Source organism: Patiria miniata, unplaced genomic scaffold (genome assembly GCF_015706575.1).
Source record: "Patiria miniata isolate m_02_andy unplaced genomic scaffold, ASM1570657v1 HiC_scaffold_11, whole genome shotgun sequence".
Classification (NCBI taxonomy): domain Eukaryota; kingdom Metazoa; phylum Echinodermata; class Asteroidea; order Valvatida; family Asterinidae; genus Patiria; species Patiria miniata.
The window spans coordinates 5843639-5855482 of NW_024037049.1; the positions used below are offsets into that span (position 1 = coordinate 5843639).

Here is an 11844-nt window from a genome sequence, read left to right on the forward strand (position 1 = left end):
CAAAGTTTCAAACATTTTCAATAATCAGAAATCTATGAAGTCATGTAGTCTTCTTTGTTGCTAGCTGAAATTATGGGTAAAGGTAAAAAAAAAAGTTTACTGTGATACTATTTAGTAGACATTTAGTATGAATACAAAAATTTTGAGAATTCATTCATAATCCTATGATGATACATTTAGGTAGCTTCTACATGTAGTGCATGTCAGGAGAAGTAATTACAGCATGACAGTCTGATGTGTAATTGAAAAGGATACTTTATGCAAGCACAAATGTCAAACCTTTGGAATTTGAATGTTTTTGCTCAAACATTTTGTTCAAGTATCCTACCTACAAATGACATTCGGTGGTGTGACCTTTACCCTATAGGTCATGGCATTTTTTTAAATGTAGGGACATCAAATCTAGGATTTTACGTGTCTGCATGGTTGATTGTCTATTACAGACCCCGTGTCCTAGAAACAATAAATCATGTTTACTGTAGGGTCAGGAGAGGATACCATAAAGTTTTGCCAACGTAGATTCTTCAAAAATTCCCCAATAGTCCTTCATGCATTAAAATCTAACACCTTGCTTCGGACTGATCATGTATTAGATTCCTGAAATATTCATTTACGTAGGATATCATGTCCTATGTACAAAATGGTATAGAACAAAATGGTGTTAGAACATGTGCAAAGGGTTACTAAAGATATTGCGTTTTTGTTGGTTTTGGTTATTTAAATTTAGTAGTATCCAGGATACCAGAAACCACCACTCCTAAAATCAGGGATGTGATTTCTCTGGTTTTTTCCGGAAATCCGGTTTTTCTGGCCTCAAAAGTCCACCAACGTGAATCGTGTGAATCCGTTGAGAAAATAGGGGGGTAGAATGTGCTAATTAATTATTCATAATGAGTTTTGCTTGCCGAAATATCCAAAACTTACTTACGGACATTACTTCGTTGATCGATATATCTTTTAACGCACGCACATATTGGATACCCAATGTGAGAACGAAGTTGAAGACTATGCGTTGCCATTAGCGCGATCATTTGATCTTTTGCTCGGGTCCGAGGTTGTGATTATTTAGGTCTAGTTCCTGTGTCGGTACTTGAGAGATGCACGTGTTGCATTGGTCAGGTGTACAGACTAATATTACTCAGCGTGCGCAATGGCATACAGTACGGTACAATGTGGATTATGCACGTTGTTGCGTTGTTTTACGTGCGTCGGCTCGGAGTGTTTGTGTACGTGCTTCCAACATGGCTGCCCCCAACAAGTTGATGCTGTCGCAAGGAGATTTATCAGGGCGACTGCGAGAGCTTGATAAAGAAGTGAAAAATAAGTTCCGGTAGGAATGGTTTCAGGACTCCGTTATTATTGACAGGCATCAGCATGGATTTCAAGAGTGTTTCGATAAAATAGTAAACCGGCGCTGGCAAGGTTTTTTGCAATGTTTGCAACGACATTATCAACTACGCGTCGAGAGGATAGAAATGGCTCGAGTCGTCAGGTCGTATCCCATGTGAAACACCCAAAGCACACCAAAGCATGGCAAATACGGCGAGGGTAACACGAAAATGTATGGTTCTCAAATTTGAGTACAGAAGAAACTTTATAAGAACAAGAGTACATTTTAGCAAATGAAGGAAAATTCTTCTCAAAATTAAAACAAATTCTGCTCCAAAATTTCAGAGGAAAGTGCCCAGTAATCGCCTCAGATTGCACCACAGAGCATCTAAATTCAAAAAATAATAATGAATAATAAATTGTAGTGCTTATAAAGTGCTTTCCAACGTATCAACAATCTCAAAGCACTTTACAATTATTCCCCCGTTCATAAGGCTTCGAGACCACGCGGCAGCAGATATCAGCGCACATCTGGTCTTCTACCCTCACAGGTACCCATTCATACTCCTGGGTGGAGAGAGCCAATTGTAGTTAAGTGTCTTGCCCAAGGGCACAAACACCATGTTCCTGGCAGGGTTCGAACTCACACACCATCGTACATGAGTCAAACACCGTAACCACTGGACCATGACATTCTACGTGTAGAAAGTTCATATTGGTTAACATACTCTGTGATGTTGTTATTTCGTGTTCGTGTTCTGTTGGTTTTTTTCTTCAGGACAATAATTCTCTTTGGCTTTTCTTACAAACGGAACAACGCATGTACCGGTACTTTAAAAAAAAATTAAGACAAATTAGAGAAAATGTTTAAAATAAATATCTAAAACAATCCATTGAATTTGAATTTGGAAATGGTTGAATGATATCATGATGTCACTTTCTATTTTATGCACTAGCAACATATTCAATGTACATTGTACTATGAAGTTTGATATGAGATTGATCATGTATCTTATCTAGCCAAGAAGTTTGCTGAGTTGTCTGGCAAGAAAGACAAGAAGAAAGATGAGAAGAAAGAATCCAAGAAAGAGAGCAAAAAAGCAGAGGCAAAAGCTGCCAAGCCAGTCAAGGATAGCGAGGAGGATGAGCAGCCACCTGCTCCCAAGGAAAAGAAGGACCCATTCGCGGATCTGCCACCACCGTGAGTAGTCCATCTGATTATGATCATACCACATGGATCTTGCCTTTTTATAGAAAACCTATGGGCTCTATATAGCCACCTCACACATGCACACAAAATGATTGTAGTATTGGCACATATACTACAAAGGCCACTATGTGAACAGATGCCACTGATTGGCCAATTGGCTTTCTAAATATGCACATGATAATGATTCTTAACCAGCTTTTATAACATGGACTTTTTGAAGGAATTAGATTAGTTAAACAGAAGGGGGTAAAAACAAACTGTTTGTTTGCAGTTTACATGAACACATGATTGCAATGCATGCAGTGTTCTAGCCTGCATGAAACTATTCAGCAACAGCCATTTTCTGCGGAGGCACCAGGCTCAAGTGGGTCGTGCTCAGGTAATACACACACTCCTTCCACCAGTAGGGTTACCAAAATGCATTTGGACAGGCGCTGCACCACCTCAAAAATGGCTTCTAATTTTGTTCAGCGAATTACAATATAGCATAGTAGTTAGTGCTGCAACTGATCCTCAAAGTTCGGTTCAGTTCGGTTGCGGTGCAAATTTTTTACTCCGAACATCGGTTCGGTTCGGGTTCGGAAGTGCATACATAACATACATGTCCTTGTTGCAATGTGTAGGGCTGCAATGAAAAGCATAGTCTATGCCGTTCCCCTGTTGTGTACATAAAATACCGTAATAATTGCTGATTAGTTAATGTTCTAAGAACAAACAGGTCCTTTTACTGTACCAAACTTATGAAATCAATACTAATTTTTTAGCAACAAGCTGACAAATTGCTACCGTAAAAAATCAACTTTTCGATTCGCGACTCGACTTTCATCGAATTCTCATTCTGTGGATGGATCCATTAATTTTGTAAAGGGGTGCTCCACCCTCTTTTGGGAGATAACATCGTTTTTTTCATGTAAATTCTTTACAAAAAAGAAATATTGCGACGATTAAGGACTTATTCTAAGTAGTGCTGCAACTGATCCTCAAAGTTTGGTTCAGTTCGGTTCGGCTGCGGTTCTATTTTTTTTCTCCGAACTTCGGGGTTCGGTTCGAAAGTGCATACATAATATACGTGTCCATACAATGTATTAGGTTACAATGAAAAGCATACATAGGCAGTTCCCCTGTTCGAACAAACACGTGTGTACCGCGCACGTCTGACAGAAATAGGCACCGCAATTTCCACATGCTATTCAACACAAGTTGAAGGATGAATCTTATTTTTGATATGTAAGCAAAAGTCCGTTATAATTTGACTTGATGACGTTGAGAAATGAACATCGTAAATTGCTACCGTGTTACCTATCGCAGCCCTATCCGGCCCGGCAACTATGATCAAATTGGCGATCATCGACATAGGGGCCCGACTTCTGGAAACAAATTCCACTTTAAAATTATTAGACAGACCTAACTAGTTGGTTCTCAATAAACAGGTATGTCATAGATAGAGGGCAGGGTTTTGATTTTTTTTAGGGAAATTTGGGGGTAAAATGACGATGACAGCGCGGCAACACAACATGCAACCCGAAAATAAAGATGGTGATAACCGCGTGATGTACCATGAGTACACACGGCGCGCTGAATCGCAAGGTACAAACAGCGCAGGAAAATTGTGATTTCTACCTCAAGTAACTGTTAAAAATTGCAACACGGGTGTCATGAGAATTGAGAAGTCAGCTTTTGATTATCAAGGTGATTTTTTAGCAATAAAAACATTTTTGACTCTAATTTGATCAAAACAAAACAGGGGCCCTACGCTACACGATCGCCGTAAAATTTTCCCACACGTGCTGATTGGTTTTCTCGACGAGTTCCGTCCCGTCCGAGCAAGCCCTGATGAGCACTAAAAACTTGTCTCGTGGCAATAATTACTGAATAGTTTTGTTCTAAGAACAAATAGATCCTTTTACTGTACCAAACTAATGAAATCATAATTATTTTTTAGCAACAAGCTGACAAGAAGCTACCATAAAAATAGTAACTTTTCGATTCGCGACTGCCATGAATATTCATATTGTGGATGGATCCATTAATTTTGTAAAGGGGTGTGTCACCCTCTTTTTGGAGATTACATCGTTTTTCGTATTCATTCTTAACGAAAAAAAATATATTGCGTAAAGTACGAACTTATTCTGAACATGGGGAAGGTTTCAGACTCCATAAAAAGTTGGGTTTTTTAAATTCTGATACGGTAAAAATAACTGAAAATGCTGGTGAATTTCGCCGAGGAAAGCACACCCTTCACTGCAATTGGTTTGGTCCAACCGTACTACGTCACGCTGGAACACGGCGCAGCAGCGCAGGGCGTGAGATACTGACCATGCTGGATGAATGCAAAGAGCACGCTTTTCATTGAGAAAACCGCAAGGCGCGTACGATTTTTTTCAAAGCGTATTGGCCTGATATCGTATTGTATGCCTTGCTAGAACACTGCAAATAATGAAGATGAATGCGGTGACTTGTCAACACAGTAAATTCAATCATCCGTGCACTTTAATTTTGCCCTTTCATTGCAAGCATTAGCATTCCTAGCGCTGTCAACAAATACTTGCCGAACTTTCCGAACCGACATTTGGGTTCGGTTCGGTTTCGGTTCGGAAGGCCAAGTTCGGCTATTTTTAGTTCGGTTCGGCGGTTCGGCTGCAGTACTAATTCTAAACAAGGGAAAGGTTTGAGACTGCATAAAAAGTATTATTTGTAATTTTGACACAGTGAAAATGCTGGTAATTGTGCCGAGGAAAGCATACGTGGTCCAAACGTACTATGTCACACGTACACTCGAATTGATCGACACATGGCATGGCGCGGCAGGGCCGGTGTAGCGTGAATATCCGACTCCATGAAATATGGACTCATTGGTGGTATTGCGCATGCGATAATTTGCGATAAGTACCATAATTTGCTATTTTTAGGATCATACATTGTACATGGGAGAGTGACCTGTCACATGCGAGGGATCAACCAATAGTAGGGAAAAGGAGTCCGAGTCGGATTTTCATATGACACCGGCCAGGGATATGAGATCGGCCGTGCTAGTTGAATTTCATGTACATGCAAAGAGCACGCTTTTCATTGAGAGAATCGCAGGTGCGTACGATATTTTCAAAGTGTATCGCCCCAAAATCCTATTGTATGCCTGTCTAGAACACCGCAAATAATGAAGATGAATGCAGTGACTTGTCAACACGGTAAATTCAATCATCAGTGCATTTTAAGTTTGCCCTTTCATTGCAAGCATTAGCATTCCTAGCGCTATCAACAAATACTTGCCAAACTCTTTCGAACCAACATTTCGGCTCAGTTTGGTTCGGGTTTGGTTCGGAAGGCCAAGTTGGGCTATTTTTAGTTTGGTTTGGCGGTTCGGCTGCAGCACTAGTAGTAGTATTTGCTTGCAAAGGACTGACGCAAGTAAAGAGCATGATATAGGCTGCATTCCAAATCATGATGGTTTTCTACGATCAGATTGCTTGTGTGATCACAATGCAGTTCATCTTAATAACTAGCCTACCCATGAATACCAGTTCCTAGACAATGTAGGACAAGACAAATCTTGACATAATACACTCAATAGGGCATCAACCCTCCTATGAAAACTTGCATTCTGAGCCATGTTATTACGTGGGTCAATATTGGTCAAGACCCCCATTGGTTTGTTAACAGTCTGCCAGGAGGTGAAGAAGGAAATTTAGCAGGAGGGTTAATGTGTGACTTTTGAGTGGGTTTGGGAATAGTGAAAGAGCACTATTTGTTCACCTTACCATATCGGTATCTGAGATTGGAAAGGCTATTGGTCTCATTCCTTTTTTTTGTCTCATTCATTTCCAAATAGCACAATGGACATGGATGCCTTCAAGCGTTGCTACTCAAACAATGATAGCTTGACTGTGTCATTGCCCTACTTTTGGGAGAAGTTTGACAAGGAGAATTACTCCATCTGGTTCTCTGAGTACTTGTTTCCTCATCAGCTGAAGCTAACCTTCATGAGCTGTAACCTTGTTGGTGGTAAGTAATTTAGATTCACTGTGGAGGATGTGTACTTGAGTATGTATTTGTATGCATTATATGCAGTGCATTCTTAACCTAAAAGAACTGGGGAATCGTTTGGACACCTGTATTTTCATGATAGATGTAAGGCCTTCCCACACTATGGTCTGGCCTGCATGCATTGAAATCAATGCAGGTTCACAATGAGGAGAACTGAGTCCTATCGAACAAGCATAGGCAAGGCAAACTGTTCCCACTTACCCCGTGATGTACACTGGTCAGCTGTAGATTTTGGATTGTCTACCCAGGTAGAGCCTCTCCAGCTTGATGCAACCAGGGTTGGATATTACCTGTGTAGAGCGACAGACCCTTAGAGGAGATGCTGATTTCTTGATATGTGGAGTGTGAAATCTCTGTGTTGTACCCAGGTCTCGCACAGAGTTTTGGATGACGTGAAAGGCCCTTTACAGAAAAGTTTTAGTAAAAATTGTTCGGCAAAACTGGTCCGGTGGTTGTGTTGTTCAACCCATGTGCCATGGAAGGTACATGGAATTGAATCCTGACAGGCAAGACACTTTACTACCATTGCCTCCCTCCACCCAGGAGTATAAATGGGTAACTACGAGGGTAGAGACCAGATTGCGCTGATCTCAGTTGCAGAAAAGTGGTCTCATGGCCTGATGAACAGGGGTTATGACTGTGAAGTGTTTTGAGACCTAGATTTACATTAGCGACACACATTAAAACTGGATATGCAGGCAATAGTCAGGTGGCATTCAGTCAGAAAATTGGTGCTTTGGACCAGTCGGTCACGATTCCGACGGTATGCCACCTGACTATTGCCTGCATATCCGGTTTTAATGTGTGTCGCTAATGTAAATCTAGGTCTCAAAACGCTTCACAGTCATAACCCCTGTTCATCAGGCCATGAGACCACTTTTCTGCAACCGAGATCAGCGCAATCTGGTCTCTACCCTCGTAGTTACCCATTTATACTCCTGGGTGGAGGGAGGCAATGGTAGTAAAGTGTCTTGCCTGTCAGGATGCAATTCCATGTACCGTCCATGGCTTTGGACCAGTCGGTTACGATCTTGTCAAAAGTTGGCTTTAAGCTACCCGACTACAACCCACTTCCACAACTGGCACAACTGGCACACTGTTAAAAAGGCATAAGTTGATGTCATGCTACATGTATCAACCTGAGTTGCTCTTTCAAATCAATACAAGCAGCAGGAGTGTCAAACTGATCACGAACTTATAACATAAAAATTGTAGCCCCTTTGTGCATCTAATCTTATAGGGTTGGTCGAGTAACTGGAAACCCAGTATTTTGTTTGGGTTTTTTTTGACTAAAAAAACTTCTTTGTATGCTGTACAAACAGGTATGTTCCAGCGGCTAGACAAGATGAGAAAGCATTCCTTTGCGTCTGTGATTATCTTTGGTGAGGACTATAAAAGCACTATATCTGGACTATGGTTCTGGAGGGGACAAAATCTCATCTTTGAGGTAGGTTTTTGTTGAAGCATTTTGGTTATTTCATTATCGGTAAGGTGGGCAGCTTTATAGAAGGCATACTGTTTATTGTCTTGTCTAAAACTGAGGATTGTGATGGGCAGCTAGACACTGGATACCTGACTGAAAGATGGCAGGTAGTCGTTTCCTTTAGGAGGGTTTATAACCTGCAATCAATGCAGATTCAAAAGCAACCTTTCTGAAATTTGTATTGATCAGTCAGACTTAACAACTACAAAAATAAAACAAATTTCAATTTATAAAATATTTGTGAGTCCTGTTCATTGCTGTAGGTCTCAAAACCAGCCTTGAAGAGACTAGTCTGAAGACTAGCTTTTTGCTGCTCTTGTTCTCTGTCTTGGTCAAGGTATCCCTCGGTCTCCATCTAGAGCCTTCTTCACATGAGACCAAAAAAACTTACAAAGCTTGGGAACTTTTCTCATGCATGAGAAATCTTACAAAAATGCAGTCGTGTGAAGGGACACCCGTGCTAGAAAATGACCAACATCCCTGGTGAATCTATCTCAGTCCTTAGAGAGATTTTGGCAGAGGTCTGGACCTACGACAAATTTTCTTAAGGTACCCCTAACAACCTCAAAACGTTTATTGTAAATGTCCAGTACAAAGTACACAAAGCATGGCCACATTCAACCTTTTTGCAAGCATCAGCATTTCAGGTTGACCTCAACAGACATTTTTAATATTTAAATGTTTAAAAGCGTTCATGTGAAAAAAAGTATCAATGCAGAGCAGGCCTCTTGACAAATACATCTGATTTATGCGAAGCCTCCATCGATGTCGTAGTAGGGCCCGTATTGCATTCATACATGTGCTGTTTATATGCTCATCACCTATGTTCGCACATATCTAATCCTCCCTAGTACCAGCAGCATCTTCCTGCAAAACCACTGATTTTCCAGCATCCATGTCTCAAAGGATGCTTGAGAATTATAACTTTGTCATGTGAAAGCAAACAAATGATGTTAAGCTTGTAATGTTAATGTTAACAAGTCCTGCTCATAAATTGTTTCTCAAAACCTTACTAGTTTTGTTGGCATTGTTTGAAGAGGGCTTAAGACAAGTGAGGTTTTGATATTATGCAAGTTTTTGTGTCGAGACCCCCAAATGGTGCATAGTCATTGATCATTGTTTATAAGCGTAGAGCACCTGGCCTTTTTATGCCTGCCTGCGAACCCAGATGGGGCATGCTGTTTCTGCCTTGTCCTGTGTGCATTGATGATCTGATACACCGTGCCCTCTGGAGACATGCACACAATAAGGAAAAAAAAGATTATATACGTCTCCACAGGGCAATTTCTATAGATGAATACGTCTTCACAAAGTTTTCATGAAATAGAAATATGGATTTTACTCAAAAAGTAGGAATTTTCAATGTATGTTGATCTGTTGCAAATGGTAGAGTTTTAGAAAAGGGATATTAAGTCCAATATACACACACGTATGGTCATATTTAATGAATTACTCAGAGCTTAATACCTTTGAGTCCATTTACAAACAATTCACACCTCATAATAAAAAAAACTGAGACAATTTTGCAAGCAACTTGTGTGCGTGAAGCTCATGTGTGCATTGTGCAATGAGCAGCGAGGGGAAGTATGACATATGACGAGAGATGCAAGGAGGGAATTGCCCCAACCAGTGGAATACAAAAGAAAAGGAAAAAGAAAGGGGAACACGATGGTAAATAGCACTAATAACAAGAGAAATTGCTAGAAAAGGACTTCTAACAGTAACATGCAGGTATGAAACTTTTCCTCGGATCCGCTGATTTCCTCGTTTTTTACTTCTCATGAATGCCATTACAAATTGAAAAACACTGTACAAAGTCTTGTGTGATTCGGAATTTCCTCGTTTTTTCCTAAGTTCCCAGTTGCATGCCTGAACATGGCTCTGTTATGTTTTTGAAAATGCGCAGTTCCCACTAAACTAAAGCTCCCCCTTACCGGACTATATATAGGGGAATTTCTTCATGGTTGGATATTTTATATTCCATTTACCATTCATTTATTTCTATATTGACAGAGATGCGAGGATTGGAATGTTGACTACGAGTCGTACAAGTGGACCAAGCTTGATCCCGATGACCCGAAAACAAAGAATATGGTCAAGGAATACTTTACCTGTGAGGGTGACTTTGATGGGAAAACGATTGCGGAGAGTAAAATATACAAGTAAGCTGGTTGTTTAGTAAAGAGAGAACCATTTCAATTATTTTCACAGCCAAACGACAATTCAGATAACAGAACGATTTTCAGGACATTTAAAACATAAAGCATTTAATTACAGCTATGGTCTTTGTCTTTTGAGTCTTTGAAGCTTTGCCAGTGTCAGGATATTTGTGTTTTTCAGGGGGTAAAGGTGGTGTTTCTTTAAAAGATATTATAGATAGTAATGTTTATAATTACAACTTTTACAGCAAAATGAAGTGTGTACAGATAGTTGCACGTATCTTGGTTGTCAAAATATAAAACAGATATTGTTTAAAAAAAAAAAACACTTGCATTACAGCACTGAGGAGAATATAGTACCTCAAATTTAAAGTGTGGTCTCTATTGCTAGTGGGGTTTTGTAATACGTGTAAATCATAATTTAACATGAAAGTATTTAATTCATATCTTCCTATAGAATGTCTAAATTTATATACAAGGAAACAGAGTGCTTTAGCAGAATTGATTTTTGCATTTATACATGTACAAAGTACACGGATGTGTAAAAAAAATGATTTTGCCCTCTCTAATACAGAAAAATGACCAGTCAATGTCTCTTCACAAATTCTTTTGTCACATACTTCTTACTAACTTCTTTGTGTGTGTGTGTGTGGTATATTTTCACACAACCTGTCTTTATATAAAATAAGATAAATAAGAATTGTTGCTTTAAGCTGTATCATCTTAGACATCAAATTATTTGAGTCAAATTGAAGCAAATCGCAGGGCAAAACTGGTGCCATAGACTTATAGAATTGCTATAATTATTGTTTTTGTTTACCTTGCCTTTAGAAAACCCAGACATCAATGGTAACATTGCTCTTTTAATAGGTAGCAAACATTACATGTCATGGAATTTATTATAAGATGTGCTTCTCAAGAGCATTTTACGGAAATGTATTTATCTGGATTGTCGTTGGCTTGTGTCTTATTTCTCCATGCATTCATTTTGGTGTTGCCAGTCATTTTGGGTAAAAAAAAAAATTCAAACCGTTATACGAAATGCAACAATAAATCGGTACCAAAAGGTACTCATTCATTACAAGCTCTAGGACGACAGTGTGTTTGAGCTCAATTTTGAGTTGTTGAGTAGCGGGTGCATTCTTGATATGGAAGTTTGTTAAACATTGATAGTGTAAGAAAAAAAAAACGGATATGTTTACAGCCCAAAAAGCATGGATTAACTTCAGTAATAATTCGTTGTCTTCTTTGATGATTACTTCGCAACAAGTTTCCACATGTACCAGGATTTGCATGAACATGTATATAGGCCTACCAACAGTGACTTCGGAATTAGCTCACTTATTGATAGATACAGCTTGATCTCTTAAATTGTTGACCTGTCGGAGTTAAGAGTACTCAGTGGCGTAGCCACCGGAGGGCGTGGGGGGGGGGGGCGACCGCCCCCCCATGAAACCTTGTCGCCCCCCCCCCCCCCCCCCCACTGAGATTTTGAGTTTCTAAAAAAATTATCATTGATCTAAATCTAAATAGTCGCGAATGATCCACATGATGACCACTGAGAAACGACCCGGCGACCGCGGACCAGTAAGCTGACAACCGGCGTGACATAGCGCATAATG

The 11844-nt window shown here is 39.9% G+C and overlaps 1 protein-coding gene across 1 annotated transcript in view; it reads left to right on the top strand.

The window, feature by feature from the left end:
• The window catches only part of LOC119743050 (elongation factor 1-gamma-like), a 32538-nt gene extending 21223 nt beyond the window's left edge, over window positions 1–11315 (top strand). Inside the window, exons 7-10 of the mRNA XM_038219385.1 lie at window positions 2350–2530; window positions 6366–6538; window positions 7903–8027; window positions 10077–11315. Coding sequence (XP_038075313.1) covers window positions 2350–2530; window positions 6366–6538; window positions 7903–8027; window positions 10077–10229 — 632 coding nt within the window. The 3' untranslated portion in view covers window positions 10230–11315. The remainder of the gene's footprint in view (window positions 1–2349; window positions 2531–6365; window positions 6539–7902; window positions 8028–10076) is intronic.
• Window positions 11316–11844: the final 529 nt, after the last annotated feature.